This window comes from Mustela erminea, chromosome 2 (assembly GCF_009829155.1).
Source record: "Mustela erminea isolate mMusErm1 chromosome 2, mMusErm1.Pri, whole genome shotgun sequence".
NCBI classification, from domain to species: domain Eukaryota; kingdom Metazoa; phylum Chordata; class Mammalia; order Carnivora; family Mustelidae; genus Mustela; species Mustela erminea.
The window spans coordinates 60883634-60900548 of record NC_045615.1 but is presented as its reverse complement, the minus strand read 5'-3'; the positions used below and the strand labels follow the sequence as shown (position 1 = coordinate 60900548).

The 16915-nt window shown below is 35.6% G+C and overlaps 1 protein-coding gene across 2 annotated transcripts in view; it reads left to right on the top strand.

Moving 5' to 3' along the window:
• The window catches only part of SLC9B2 (solute carrier family 9 member B2), a 52509-nt gene that overhangs the window by 28213 nt on the left and 7381 nt on the right, over window positions 1–16915 (top strand). For both annotated transcript variants that reach the window (XM_032333030.1, XM_032333032.1), the window contains exons 8-10: window positions 2609–2715; window positions 7027–7176; window positions 14156–14264. In XM_032333030.1, the coding sequence (XP_032188921.1) occupies window positions 2609–2715; window positions 7027–7176; window positions 14156–14264 (366 nt within the window). The remainder of the gene's footprint in view (window positions 1–2608; window positions 2716–7026; window positions 7177–14155; window positions 14265–16915) is intronic.

The window sequence follows — 16915 nt, the reverse complement described above, 5'->3', positions numbered from 1 at the left end:
TAATGATAACACTGCTGTAAACATAGGGGTGCATGTATCCCTTCCAATCATTACTTTTGAATCCTTTGGGTAAACACTCAGGAGTGCAATTGCTAGATCATAGGGTAGTTATATTTTTAACTTTTTGAGGAATGTCTAATACTGTTCTCCAGAGTGGCTGCACTAGTTTGCATTCCCATCAACAGTGTAAGAGGGTTCCCCTTTCCCTACATCCTTGCCAACACCTGTTGTTCCATGTATTGTTAATTTTAGCCATTCTGACAGATGTGAGGCGATAGATATCTCATTATAGTTTTGATTTATAATTTCCTGATAATCAGTGACATTGAGCATCTTTCCATGTGTCTCTTAGCCATCTATTAGTCACTCACTTCTTTAGAGAAGTGTCTATTCATGTCTTCTGCCCATTTCTCAACTGGATTACTGGCGGGGGGGGGGTGCTAAGTTTTTTAAGTTCTTTATCAATTTTGGATATTAACTCTTTATCAGATATGTCATTTGCTAATACCGTCTCCCATTCTTGAAGGGTGACTTTTAGTTTAGTTGATTATTTCTTTCACTGTGCAGAAGGTTTTTATCTTGATGAAGTCCCAATAGTTCATTTTAGCTTTTGTTTCCCTTGCCTCAGAAGACATATTTGGTAAGAAGTTGCTATGGCCAGGGTCTAAGAGGTTGCTGCCTATGTCCTCTTCTAGGATTCTGATGGTTTCCTGTCTCACATTTAGGTCTTTTACCATTTTAAGTTTATTTTTGTGTATGGTCTAAGAAAGTGGTCAAGTTTTCCCAACATCATTTGTTAAAGAGACTTTTTTTTCCACTGAGTATTCTTTCCTGCTTTGTCGAAGATTAGTTGACCATAGAGTTTGGGGTCCATTTCTGAGTTCTCTGTTCTGTTCCATTGATCTAAATGTCTGTTTTTGTGCCAGGGCCATACTGTCTTGGTGATTATAGCTTTGTAATAGAGATTGAAGTCCAGAATTGTAATGCCTTGAGCTTTGCTTTTCTTTTTCAAGATTGCTTTGGCTATTCAGGGTCTTTAGTGGTTCCATACAAATTGTAGAATTGTTCTAGCTCTGTGAAATATGGTAGTTGTATTGTCATAGATATTGCGTTAAATATGTAGATTGCTTTGGGTAGTATATACATTTTAACAGTATTTGTTCTTCCAATCCATGAGCTTGGAATGTTTTTCCATTTCTTTGAGTTTTCTTTTATTTCTTTCATAAGTGTTCTATAATTTTCAAAGTACAGATCTTTTCCCTCTTTGTTTAGGCTTATTCCTAAGCATCTTAATGGGTTTTGGTGCAATTGTAAATGGGATTTATTCCTTGATTTCTCTTTTGCTACTTCATTATTGGTGTGTAGAATTGCAACAGATATGCACGGCATTATCTTAGGCTTTTTGTACTTTTTGAGGCCTGAAGACTGTCCCATGTGCACTGATTTGTGACCTGAAGGATGTCCCATGTGCACTTGAAAAGATTGTGCATTCTGCTTTAGAATGAAATGTTCTGAATGTATCTGTTAAGTCCATCTAATGCAGTGTGCCATTCAAAGCCATTGTTTCCTTGTTGATTTTCTGCTTCAGTGATCTGTCTGTTGATGTAACTGGGGTTTTAAAATCCCTTAGTATTATTGTATTATTATCAATGAGTCATATTATGATACTTAAAGAGGCAATGCAATAAATAAAGACTCTCCTGGAAGCAATTTAAAAAATTGTTTTCAGACTTCTAGAAATAACTTTTGAGGGAAAACTGGATGGTCAGACAGTTAAGCAGCTGCCTTTGGCTCAGGTCATGATCTCAGGTGCCTTGGATGGAGCCCTGCATTGGGCTCCCTGCTCAGCAGAGAGCCTGCTTCTCCCTCCCCTTCTCCCCCTATTCTCTGCTCATACTCTACTCTTTCTCTCTCTCTATCTCAAATAAATAAAGAAAATCTTTTAAAATAAAAAAAATAACTTTTGTGAAAGAATAAATCCCCTACACTCACTATAGTAAGAAAAGATTCTTGGGGCTCCTGGCTGGCTAATTTGGAAGGGCATGTGACTCCTGATCTTGGGGTTGTGAGTTCAAGCCCCACATTAATTACAAATAAATAAAACTAAAAAAGAAAAAGATTTTTTATTTTAATTGCCAGATTTTTAAGATACTATATTCTATATATATCAGAGCTACTAAAATCAATATATTATTAGTAAAAAAAAAAAATAGGCTCTTAAATGGCAATTTGAAAAGAGGATATGTCTTCTCACCTAGACTTTGCCTATTGTATAGTAAAACAAATTAGTTCTGACTCATCAATTTTATCTTTTATATTTTCTTTGGCCTTTAAGTAAATTTTTATTGAAGTGGATAAACAAAAAAGTACAGAAATCATATCTTTTGCCTGTCTCTTGAAATTTGTCTGCAATAATATGCATAGCTTTCATATAATATAGGTCCATTTTATTAAACATTTTAAGTCATATATACTTAAGAATGTGGAGAACAGGAAATATCTATATAATTTTCCTTCTGTGTAATTGGGTGCTTTATGTTGATGATTAAAGTCTAAGTATTTACGGATTTAGAGTTCTGTCTAAAGTTTTTCTTTTTATGTTTTTAAGGTTCCACAGTTTTTAATGTTCTCAGAGGAATCTTAGAAGTGGTCATTGGTGTGGCAGCTGGTTCTCTTCTTGGATTTTTTATTCAGTACTTTCCAAGCAGTGACCAGGTAAAATAAATAATCTATGGGAAAGTAGTCTTTAAAATGTTATTGGAAAACATTCTGGAATAGTCCCCTGAAAGCCAATATGAAAAATATAATTTAGAAATGGCTCCCCAAAAGACAACTGTCATATGATCTCCCTGATATGAGGAAGTGCAGATGCAACATGGAGGGTTTGGGGGGAAGGAAGAGAATAAATGAAACAAGATGGGATCGGGAAGGAGACAAACCATAAGTGACTCTTAATCTCACAAAACAAACCGAGGGTTGCAGGGAGGTTGGGGGGGGTTATGGACATTGGGGAGGGTATGTGCTATGGTGAGTGCTGTGAAGTATGTAAACCTGGTGATTCACAGACCTGTACCCCTGGGGATAAAAATACATTATATGTTTATTTAAAAATTTTAAAAAGAAAAAAGAAATGGCTCCCCATTCTAAAACTGCTTATTGCCAAATCAGTGCCACCCATGAAATTTATAAAGAGGGCTAGATACACATTTGACCCTTGAACAATGTAGGGATTAGGGGCACAGACCCCCTATATGGTCAAAAATCCATGTATAACTTTTGAGTCCCCCAAAATTTAACTACTAATAGCTCACTGTTGACAGAAAGCCTTTCTGATAACATAAACAGTTGATTAACACACATTTTGCATGTTGTATGTATTATACATTGTGTTCTTACAATAAAGTAAGCTAGAGAAAAGAAAATGTTATTAAGAAAACCGTAAGGAAGAGGGGCACCTGGGTGGCTCAGTGGGTTAAAGCCTCTGCCTTCTGCTCAGGTCATGATCCCAGGCTCCTGGGATTGAGCCCCGCATCCAGCCCTCTGCTCGGCAGGGAGCCTGTCTCCGCCACTCTCTCTCTACCTGCCTCTCTGCCTACTTGTGATCTCTGTCAAATAAATAAATAAAATCTTTAAAAAATAAAAAAGAAAAGAAAAGCATAAGGAAGAGAAAATACACTTAGAGTACTGTATTGATAAAAAAAAAAATCTGCATGTAAGTGGACCCATTGCAGCTTGAACCTGTATTGTTAAGCATTAACTGTATAAGATTTTAATACAACCCTAAAATTCTTTCCTCTAATTTATATTAGGTAAACTTTAAATTTCACTGAAGAATAAATAACACCAATTTCCAAATATGTGAGCCGTTTTTGTTGTTTTTATTTTTTATTTTACTATTATAATGTTCAAGTAATCAAAATATAAAATGACTTTTGGGCCCCCTTTCTTCGTATTAGCATACCCCAGATTCTAATACCATCAAATACCTAAACCTTAACATCTCATTATAGTATCATCCAATATTTCTTACCAAGGAGATCAAAGTTCTTTGTTATACACAATGACTTCTTAATATTACAGAGTTCTTTTTGTTTTGTTTTCTTTTACCCTCTTAAGTCTCTTGGAATAGATAAATGTATAAAAATCTTGTTTGTTTCCTATAAGAAATGGCATTATTTTGAGATTTTAGGACATTTTGAATGGAATTAGAAATTTTACTAAAGTAGAACGTGAAGAACATTAATATTTCCATTATCAGAAGGTATGCTGATTTGAATTTTTGCTATGCTCCAAAAAATTCCAACTAAAATTGTAAAAGATTTTATGAATGCATGAAAGAAAATTATGGGATTTTCTAATTATACAACAAAATAAAGAGAAAAATAATGACTTACATTTTGTTGCTTACTCTATATAAAATGAGAGGTAAGTACAGTAAAGTGCCATTCCATTCAATATGGCAGCCACTAGCTAGCTACATGTGGCTATAGCAGATAGAGAACATTCCAATGGTGCATTTATAGAAATTTCCATCATCACTGACTGTTGTTTTAGAAAGCATTGATCCATTGCAAGCATATAAATCTATGCAATCTACTGTAAACCACATAAGACCCATGAAGCAAGTACTATTAATATGATCTTTTTGCTGATGAGGAAATTGAGATTCAGGAAGAAGCTGAAAAAGTTCACATAGCTGGAAAGCAACAGAGCTGGGAATGAACTCTGGTAGTTCACTACCAGAGCCTGCATGCCTCCAAATCAAGTACTTCTAAAGACCCGCTTGCCTTCTAAAGTGATCAAGAAGCTTGGACCATGACAACATTTTTCTAGATATGTTTCCTAAGGCAAGGGAAACAAAAGCAAAAATAAGCTATTGGAACAACCTCAAAATAAAAGGCTTTTGCATAATGAAGGAAACCATCAACAAAACTAAAAGACAAACTACTGAATGAGAGAAGATATTTGCAAATGATATAGCCAATAGGGCTTAGTATCCAAAAAATATAAAGAACTTATACAATTCAAAAAAAAAGAACTTTTACAACCCATCACCAAAAGAACACAAATAATCCAATTAAAAATGGGCAGAGTACCTGAATAGATATTTTCCCAAAGAAGACATACAGATGGACAACAGACACATGAAAAGATGCTCATCATTACTTATCATCAGGGAAATACTAATCAAAACCACAATAAAACATTACCTTACACGTTTCAGAATGGCTAAAATAAAAAAGACAAGAAATAACAAGTGTTGACAAGGCTACAGAGAAAAGGAAACCCTTGAGCACTGTTGGTGGGAATGTAAATTGGTACAGCCACTATGGAAAACATTATGGAGGCTCCTCAAAAAATTAAAAATAGGAATACCAGATGACCCAGTAACTCTACTACTGGATATTAACTCAAAGAAAACACTAATTTGAAAAGACTATGCACCCCTGTGTTTACCACAGCATTATTTACAATAGCCAAGATATGGAAGCAATATAAGTGTCCATTGACAGATGAATGGAAAAGGAAGGTGTGGTATGTATACAATGGAATGTTGAGCAGCCATAAAAAAGGTTGAGATCTTCCCATTTGCACCTACATGGATGGCTCTAGAGGGTATTATGCTAACTGAAATCAATCAGACTAAGAAAGACAAATAACCTATGATTTCACTCATATATGGAATCTAAAAGCAAAATAAATGAATAAACAAAAATCAGAATCAGAACTATAAATGGAGAGAACAAACTGTTGGTTGCCAGAGGGGTGGGGAAAAGGGAAATGGGAAAAAAGAGTGAAGGGGAGCGGAAGTTACCTGCCTTCAGAAATGGAATAAGTCATGGGAATAAGAGGCGTGGCACAGGGAATATAGTCAGTGATACCGTAATAGCATTGTATGGTGACAGCTGATAGCTATGCTTGTAAGCATAGCACACCATAGAGAGAAGTGAATTACTGTGTTGTACACCTGAAACTAATGTAACATTGTGTGTCAACTATACTCAAAAAAATTAAAAATAATTTTAAAATTTAAAAAAGGTGATGAGAAGTTTAAAAGGCTGATGAGAGAAAAGTAAAGGAAGAGAGGTGCACATTTCTTAGACCTTTAACAACAACAAAAAAACTACTCTCAACCTATAGCCGCTTAAAGCTTCTCAATTTTGAAGGGTTTAGAAAGAAAAACCAGGAGAGCATCACAATGAAGAGTCAAGAGACTAAAAGTAATAGAGATATCACATCTATAACCTTCACAAAAACCCTGTAACAATCAGAGAAAGACAACTATCATATGATCTCCCTGATATGAGGAAGTGATGATGCAACATGGGGAGTTAAGGGGGTAGGAGAAGAATAAATGCAACAAGATGGGATTGGGAGGGAGACAAACCATGAGTGACTCTTAATCTCACAAAACTGAGGGTTGCTGGGGGGAGGGGGGTTGGGGGAAGAGGAGTGGGCTTATGGACATTGGGGAGGGTATGTGCTATGGTGAGTGCTGTGAAGTGTGTAAACCTGGTGATTCACACACCTGTACCCCTGGGGATAAAAATATATTATATGTTTATAAAAAATTTTAAATAAATAAATAAATAAGTTTAAAAAAAAAAAAAAAAGCCAAAAACCCTGTAACATAACTGCTTTCAGGGAGGAGGAAACAAAGCCTGAAGAAGCTAGGTAATGGGAACCCTCCTTACGCTAGGGGTGTAAAAGAGCTGGAATTCTAACTCTGGTCTGTCAGGCTCCAAAGCCCATGCACTTTTTTCTGCTGTTGCATTCAGCCCTCTGAAATTCCATTTTTGATAACTGCAGAGGAAGGTAACTAGCGTTCCTAAAAGAGGAACCGGCATCTATACATGTGCCAACTCTACCTTCATTAAGGAAAGGACAGCAAATGTTATGGTGTGCATTTATGGGCACAGGCAGACATTTTTATTTCCCACTAAGTCCTGAATATGGAAAAATCAATCATTAAAAAATCAGCTATATGAAATAATTGATCTAACCAACCTCTTTTCTCTCCTCAAGGACAAACTTGTATGGAAGAGAGCATTCCTTGTTTTGGGGCTGTCTGTGCTAGCTGTGTTCAGCAGCGTGTATTTTGGTTTCCCTGGGTCAGGAGGACTGTGCACATTGGTCATGTCCTTCCTTGCAGGCTTGAGATGGGCCAGCGAAAAGGTGAATTTTAAGTTCTTCTACTCATTTAAGTTACTTCTGATCAGATAAATTTTTCCTTTCCAGATACTTTCTTCATATCAAGTTAATAAATTATTTAATCATAAGAGCTATTTTCTGTGCATAAATATATCCCAAGTGTAAACACATGTGTCCTCTTCCCCCTTATATACAAATCTATAATTTGATATCTTTACTTAAAATACATCATGGTCATATTTCCATGCTGCCTTCCTTATTCTTTGTAAGGGCTACAGAGTATTATATTGTATGCTGTATTATAATTAACCAGTCTCATATTAACAGATATTTGGATTGTTTCTGGTTTTCTGCTAAGATAAAAACTGTTTCAATAGGGGCGCCTGGGTGGCTCAATGGGTTAAGGCCTCTGCTTTCGGCTCAGGTCATGATCCCAGGGTCCTAGGATCAAGCCCCACATCAGGCTCTCTGCTCAGCGGGGAGCCTGCTTCCCCCTCTCTCTCTGCCTGCCTCTCTGCCTACTTGTGATCTCTCTGTCAAAAAAATAAATAAAATCTTAAAAAAAAAACCCAAAAAACTGTTTCAATAAAATATCCTACCATATTTTATATATCCTGCCATGTAAAATACCCTGCCATATTTTATAAACTCTAAGACATCATCAGGTATAAAAAGCACCATTATTTTACCATGCCACCAAGAATTTTACATGCCACAAAAAATTAAAAACAATGCTGTTTTTAAACTATGATATGACATACTAATTTCAGAAATGAGAAATTGGGGGGAAAATCAACAAAATATAATATACTTTATCTACAGGATAAATTTCTAGGAACACAATTCCTCTATGAAAGAAAACGCACATTGATACTTTTAATAATATCAGTTTACCCTTTTAAAAGACTGCACCAATTTATATTCTCACCAACAGTGTGTGACTATGATCTGTTTTTCTTTCTTTAAATTTATTTTTTCATTTAAACTCAGCTAATTAACATTTATCATATTATTAGTTTCAGAGGTAGTGTTCAGTGATTCATCAGTGTTATATAATACTCAGTGCACATTATATCATGTGTCCTCCTTAATGTCCATCACCCACTTACCCCATTCTTCCAGCTCCTCTCCTCCAGCAACCCTCAGTTTGTTCCCTATACTTAAGAGTCTCTTATGATTTGTCTCCCTTTCTGATTTGTCTTGTTTTATTTTTCCTTCCCTTCCCCTATGATCTTCTGTTTTCTTTCTTAAATTCCACATATGAGTGGGGTCATATGCTAATTGTCTTTTTCTAATTGTCCTAGTTCACTCAGCATAATACCTTCTAGTTCCACCCATGTCATTGCAGATGGGAAGATTTCATTCTTTTTGATGGCTGTGTAATATTCCATTATATATGTATGTATATATACATATACATATACATATACATATACATATATATATATACCACATCTTTTTTATCCAGTCATCTGTTGGTGGACATATGAGCTCTTTCCTTAGTTTAGCTATTGTGGACATTGCCGCTACAAACATTGGGGTGCAGGTCCCTCTTCGGATCACTACATTTGTATCTTTGTGTTAAATACCTCATAATGCATTGCTGGATCATACGGTAGCTCTATTTTCATCTTTTTGAGGAACTTCCACACTGTTTTCCAGAGTGGCTGCACTGTTGCATTCCCACCAACAGTGTAAGAGGGTTCCCCTTTCTCCACATCCTCTCTGACATCTGTCAGTGAGAGACAGACTGACATCTGTCTTTTCCTAATTTGTTAACTTTAGCCATTCTGATCACTGTGTGTGGTATCTCATTGTGGTTTTGATTAGTATTTCCCTGATGCTGAGTGTTATGGAGCATTTTTTCAGCTGTCTGTTGGCCATGCGTATGTCTTCTTTGGAGAAATGTCTCTTCATGTCTTTTGCCCATTTCTTGATGGGATTATTTGTTCTTTGGGTGGTGAGTTTGGTAAGTTCTTTATAGATTTTAGATACTAACCCTTTATCTGATAGGCCATTTGCAAATAGCTTTTCCCATTCTGTCAGCTGTCTTTCGGTTTTGTGAACTATTTCCTTTGCTGTGCAGAAGCTTTTCAACTTGATGAAATCCCAATAGGCCATTGCCTTTGTTTCCTGAGCCTCTGGAGACATGTCTAGCAAGAAGTTTCAATGACTGAGGTCACAGACCTGTTCTCCTCTAGGATTTTGATGGATTCCTGTCTCACATTTAGGTCATTCATCCATTTTTGAGTCTATTTTTGTATGTGGTGTAAGAAAATAGTCCACTTTTATTCTTCTGCATGTGGCTGTCCAGTTTTCCCAACACCATTTTTTGAAGAGACTGTCTTTTTTACATTGGATATTCTTTCCTGCTTTGCTGAAGATTAGTTGACCATACAGTTGAGGGTCCATTTCTGGGTTCCCTATTCTGTTCCATTGATCCATGTGTCTGTTTTTGTGCCAGTGCCATACTGTTTTGATAACTACAGCTTTGTAATAGAGCTTGAAGTCCAGAATTGTGCTGACACCAGATTTAGTTTTCTTTTTCAGCATTCATTTGGTCTTTTCTGGTCCCATAGAAATTTTAGGATTATTTGTTCCAGCTCTATGAAAAAAGCTGATGGTATTTTGATAGGGATTGCATTGAATGTATAGACTATTCTAGGTAGCATAGACATTTTAACAATATTTGTTCTTCCAATCCATGAACATGGAACGTTTTTCCATTTCTTTGTGTCTTCCTCAATTTCTTTCATAAATGGCCTGCAGTGTTCAGAGTACAGATCCTTTGACTTTTTGGTTAGGTTTATTCCTAGGTATCTTATGGTTTTTGGTACAATTGTAAATGGGATTGACTCCTTAATTTATCTTTCTTCTGTCTCGTTGTTAGTGTATAGAAATACAACAGATTTCTGTGTGTTCATTTTTATATCTGGCCACTTTGCTGAATTCCTATATGAGTTCTAGCAATTTGGGGATAGAATCTTTTGAGTTCTCCACATAGCATATCATGTCATCTGTAAAGAGTGAGAGTTTGACTTCTTCTTTGCCAACCAGATGCCTTTTATTTCTTTTTGTTGCCTGATTGCTGAGGCTAGAGCTTCTAGTATGTCTATGTTGAACCATAGTGGTGATAGTGGACATTCCTATTGTGTTCCTGAACTTAGGGGAGAAGTTCTCAGCTTTCCCCCAATAAGAATGATATTTGCTATGGGCTTTTCATAGATGGCTTTTATGATATGAGGCCTGTTCCCTCTATTCCCTATACTGTGAAGAGTGTTAAGAAAGAATGCTGTACTTTGTCACATGCTTTTTCTGGATCTATTGATTAGATCATACGATTCTTATCCTTTCTTTTATTAATGTAGTGTATCACATTAATTGATTTGCGGATGTTCTACTACCCTTGCAGTCCAGGAATAAATCCCACTTCGTTGTGGTTCTTTTTGTAACTCCAGAATCCTGAGACCACACTGTCCCACCTAGGATTCCACCCCATTTCACCACCTGAGTGCCTTTCAGGTGGGGACATGAGGACATTCCTCACCACAGCAGACTTCTAAAAGTTCTGATTTTGCACTCCATGCTATATCACTTTCCTGTAACTGACCTACAGAGGCTCCCTCCCCCTGGGGTTTATCTTCTGATATGTCATCTCTGATTCACTTCTTCGTACCTCCTACCTTGCAGAAAGTGGTAGCTTTTCCATTTGTAGAATTGCAGCAATTCTTTTCTTAGATCTCCAGTTGAGTTCACAGGTGTTCAGGATGATTTGATAGCTATCGAGCTGAATTCCTGGGACCAGACAAAATTAAGGTCTCCTACTCCTCCACCATCTTCCTCCTATCTCCCAGGGATCTATTTTTCTGAAGAAATTAATAAAAATCAGATATTTTGCTAACCTAAGAGGTAAAAAATGTATCTCATTATTGATCTGATTTACATTTTTTTTGAGAGAAGCTACTTGTCTTTTCCTTTGCTTACTAACCAATTTGTTCAAAAGTTTGTGTCCATTTTTAAAAGATTGTTTTGGTTTTTCTTACTGATTTTCAAAATTATTAAGATTATTTCTCCATATGTAAAATGGAAGTTAGCTGGTGGCCATTCACTAATTTTAATTTCAAGTTACATGTTTGTAGATTTGAACTTGACAGGAGCAAATGCTGTTCTTTAATGAAGAAATTAGATGTAGCTGACCTAACTAAATGCAGATATATCATTTTGGACAACCTGGAAACAACTGTTCAAAGTGACTAAACTTAAAATAATGCCATATGGAAAAATATGTGAGGGTTATAAAGCTTGAAGTTAGGTATATATTCAAATTCAGTTGAGTGAATCTCTGTAGAAGTATACTAGAGACATAATTTCCTTGTGAGCAAAGAACACTCCGATGGGAGGCTCTCACTATACAAGGAAGTGATTACAAAGTTAGGACAAGTATAACTGAATAGTCTTGCTTCAGAGGAGAAAGGGATGTTAGGGACTGCCTGGAGCATTGTCTAGAGAAGGGTATTAAGGCCATGAGAAAGATAGCACAGATGGATGGGCTTCAAAGGAATGGAGAAAGTCCACATATGAGTGAAATCATGTGGTATTTGTCTCTGACTAACTTATCTAGCTTAGCATAGCACGACTCTGTAACTCCATCCATGTCATTGAAAATGGCAAGATTTCATTCTTTTTGATGGCGTTGTAATATTCCATTATATATATATTCTACCTCTTCTTTACCCATTCATCAGTCAATGTACATTTGGGCTCTTTCTATAATTTGCTATCATTGATAATGCTGCTATAAACATCAGAGTGCGTGTATCCCTTCAAATCAATATTTTTGTACCATTTGGGTAAACACCCAGTAGTGCAATTACTGAGTCATAAGGTAGTTCTATTTTTAACTTTTTGAGGAATGTCCATACTGTTCTCCAGAGTGGTTGCACCAGTTTTCATTCCCACCAACAGCATAAGAGGGTTCCCCTTTCTCCACATCCTTGCCAACACCTGTTGTTTCATGTATTGTTAATTTTAGCCATTCTGACAGGTGTGAGATGATATGTTATTTTTTTTTATTTGTATTTTCCTGATGATCAGTGATATTGAGCATCTTTACATATGTCTCTTAGCCATTTGTATGTCTTCTTAGGAAAAATGTCTGTTCATGTCTTCTGCCCATTTTTTAATAAAATTTTATTGCCAGTCTGTATAGTTCTATGCTAGGCACTAAGTGGATATTCTCATTTATTTTCAAGCACAAAAAATTTAAAAGTATTACCATTTCCATTTTATAGAGACCATAAATCAGAAAGACAAAAAAAAAAAAAAAAAAAAAAAAAACGTGTTCAAGGTCACAAAATTAGAAAGTGGCACTGAGATTCAAGTCAGGTTTACCTGACTACAAAGGGTTCTACTCTGTAATACAACTGTATTACAACAATAAAACATTCTTGGGCAGGGCACATTTTCGTATTTTGACATCTATTTGAAAACACATACCAAGTGTATTAAAAACACATTGCTATGCTTTGCAATTTAAAATTAAGTCTCTGGGGGCGCCTGGGTGACTCAGTGGGTTAAAGCCTCTGCCTTCCACTCGGGTCATGATCCCGGGGTCCTGAGATCGGGGCCTTCCCTTAAATAATTAGTCATGGCAACAGAAGGCTAAGTAACCTAAGATTAATAGATTTGTTCTTCATTAACATGGATACCAACTGAAGTCTGAGCTTCAGCTGTGGTATACTCTAAAAACTATATTAAAGATGGAAATGTGGTGACTGGACCTCAGTTTTGGTAGAACTAGTCATTGTCACTAAATGATAAAGGATCTTGGATGTTATCTTATAGAAAACTCTCATTTTAAAGATGAGAATGAAGTAATAAGGGCCTTGCAATTTAGCTAGTGGAAAGAAAGAAAGATGAGAATGAACTGATAAGGGCCTTGCAATTTAGCTGGTGGAAAGAAAGAAAGAAAGCAAGCCTTTGTTCACTGGATGGTAGAGAAGACACCCATGGTGTCCTGTCTGGACAATTTGCTGGAAATCTATATTCCAGATTTGCAGGAAATTCACCATCTAGTGTGCATGGGGAGGTATTTTGCCCAAGGGATTTGGCTATGAAACTCCCTTAGGGTAAGCTTAGGGGCGCTGCTGGCCACTGGGTGCTACTAGCTGCCATGCACTGCTGGAGCCCAGCACTGTGGAAACCATCTGTATACTAAAGAAACCCAAGTGTGCTATAGGATCCTGCAGAGAGGAACCCAGGAAATCAGAAGAGCTTCTTCCCTGTAATATCTCTTCATCACCTTCTACTGACAAAATTTAGTGATGCCACGTAGCAAAGGAGAAATATTTAAGGGCCTCAACTTCATTTTCTCCGGAGCAACAATGAAATGTGGATTTGGAGCCAACGGGTAATAAATTAATAACCACAGCACTTTACTATATGTGAATTATATTTTTGTGCATGATTTGGGATAACCTTAAACTGTTTTTTATAAAGATAAAATTGGAAGCAACATAAAGGCCCGTCAATAAAGAAATGATTAAATATACTGATAATTCCATACCACAGATTACTATAGAGCAAAAATTAGATGTGTATTTAGATATATTTACGGCTATTATAAGATCTCTGAATGATATTGCTGAATGAAAATTAACAAAATTTTAAACTATAAAATAATCTAAGTATTACATGTATACACACACCTATCATATATTCAGAAGTAGAAGTTCTTATAAGATTATTTTATTAGATTCTTATAATTAGCATAATTTGTAAACCAACTCTAAATCACCTCATATAATAACTTTGTTAGAAAGATCTTCATGTAATTTTCTGTTCTCTTATTTGTGTTTTCTTATTTATAAATTTCAGAGAAATAAAGCCTATCTCAGGTCAAATTGACTTAATTTTCAAATTAGTAAAATTCTTAGAACTTATAACTTCATATAATAAAAATCTGTGGGGTGTGTGTGTGTGTGTGTGTGTTTGTTTCTTTTAGGCAGAGGTTGAAAAAATTATTGCAGGTGCCTGGTACATTTTTCAGCCCCTTCTCTTTGGACTGATTGGAGCAGAAGTATCTATTGCATCTCTCAGACCAGAAACTGTAGGTAAGAATTTCAAAGTAGTACATTTGCTAAAATCAACTTTTATATTCAGTGGAATACCTTCAGTAGGTATAGTTATTATCACAATTGTATAAAAAGTTAATAATAATCTAAGTCTCTTAGAGCAGTTGGCCAGAAAATAATTTTTATCAATCTCAGGCATAAATTTTATACCTTTAATGTTACTCCTTGTAAAGAAAAGTAACACTACTAACTACTATCCAGAAGATGCAGGTCTTAAAATTTTTTTTCCAAGGACAAAAATGTTCAATTAGACTTGTTCTGATCAAGGGCCAGAATTATTCATCAGTTCTATAATATATATCCATGGAACAAAAATGTTTGTTCATTCATTCATTCATTCATTTATTCATACATTCTAAAGCCATCATATTAAAACTTTTGATTTCATAACACTGCACTTAAAAATTTATTTGTGCACATATACTCATTATTTCCTCCATTCCACTCATTCCATATTCTTCTATCTTTACTGGGAATCCCATCTCCCACTACCTCCTTCAGGACCTCATACATAGATTCTCCCCCTATTCTCATGTCACAGTTTTTTCCTCTTCAGAATTTAAATAAATTCTAATCTCTCCTGTCTTAAAATAATGTCTTTCCATTCCAATACATGCTACAACGTGGATGAACCTGGAGGACATTTGTCACCAAAAGACAAATACTGTGTGATTCCACCTATATGAGGTATCCAGGTAGTCAAATCATAGAAACAAAAAGTAGAATGGTAGTGGCCAAGGACTTGGGGGAAGGGGAAATGAAGTGTTGTTTAACATTAATGTTTAATGTTTAATCAGTTTTGCAAAATGAAAAAATGCTGGAGATTGGTTACACAAAAATGTGAATGTTCAACTTAATCCTACTGAACTGCACACTTAATAATGATTAAGATGGAGGGTGCCTGGGTGGCTCAAAAAATAATGATTAAGATGGTAAACTTTGTTATGCATATTTTACCACAATTTATATATGTATATGTATATATACACATGTATACATATGTGTATACACATATATACATATGTGTATATATATAAACTCCTTTTTCCACTCAACTTGCCCCTTCACCCACCACACTTTGTTTTTACTCCTCTTTTCGAACTTTTCCGAAGAAGTAATGATATTCCCCTTTTCCATTTCAACTCTCACTCTCTTCTTCAATACATTTCAGCCCAGCTTCTGCCCATACAATCGACCCTGCTCTCACCAAGGTTATATTGCTAAGTACACTGAATACTTATCAGTCCTTTTTTTTACTCGATAACTCAGCAGCATTTGATGCTATTGATCTCTTTAAAACATGTTTTACATTGAATTTTGAAACTTCATATTTTTCACTGCACTCTGAGTCCTCACTTACACTACATGTAGCTTAAATGCTGCTCTTCGTCAGGGTTGTTCCAAAGGTTTCTAAGCTTCTCTATGTCATTTTTCTGAGCTTACCTACATTCAGTAGCTTTGATAATAAACTACATAATTCCAAAATTTTTATCTCTAAATGAGTGTATCTAATTGCTGATTGGACATCACTACTTGTAAATCTCACAAAACTTCAAACTTGGTACGTTCAAAATTTCTAAATCCTCTTCTCTCCAAACCTTACAATGCTCCTTCCTGGCAATGGTATAATATCTTTTGTTTTTTGTACTTCAGGCAATAAATGCTTTTGAAAACCTACCAACTTTTGAAAACCATTGAGGGATTGAGCAGTATCCCTCAATAAAAAGCCACAACACCTTTCTATAAAGAAGTCATATTGCAGATTCACAATAAGTCCTCTGGCGATGTCTATCTGGTTTTATTATTTGTTTTACTCACCTTTCGAACTTGAGAAAGTCATTTATCCTTTCTAAACTTCATTTTTTTCAATTGTAAAATAAAAAAGATTACACCACAGATTGTAAAAGTTAGGTGCTGAACGCACTTAAATTTTAATACAGAAACTGGTACAGAGTAAACACTTAACAAATGCTGCTTTTTAGAAAATCACCTTATCAGCAGTCATGTTAGCTGTGCCTTTCTCAGGTTCAGTAACCTAGTCACAATCCCCAGCGTGCAAATCAAGATGAACTTACCTTTGACAGCAAAGGATTCTAAAGGATGGAATGAAGTAGCTGTGCATGTGTACCTGGGCTAATGGGTAGTCAGTGTATACACCAATATGGTGAAACAGGTGTAGACAGCCAGTGTCCATTCTGATTGGTCAGTGCTCTGCCAGTTCTGTTCTGATTGACTGACTGCTTTCATCTTGACCAATAAATATCTTTAATATCACCTCTGGTTTATACTCCATAAACAATTCTCAACCATTTTAATGAAAATATTAACTTTTTCTTTTCTATGACTTCTTATCAGTATGTTTATACTATATGTACCTTATAGTACATTAATTCATTATGTTTCTGTTTTCCTCTGACTTTGAAGTTCATAGAGGCAAACAAAGTCTGGACATTATACATTTTTGTATACCCAATACCTAGTCCAAATCCTGTCATGCACAGTTATCATTTAATAAGTTAATGTTGAATAAACACATGGAAGAAAGTTTGGTTTGTACGATAAAGCATGAGAGAAATAACATTCGTATCTCCTCTATAATATATATCAAATATGTTTAATTAATTTCTGGC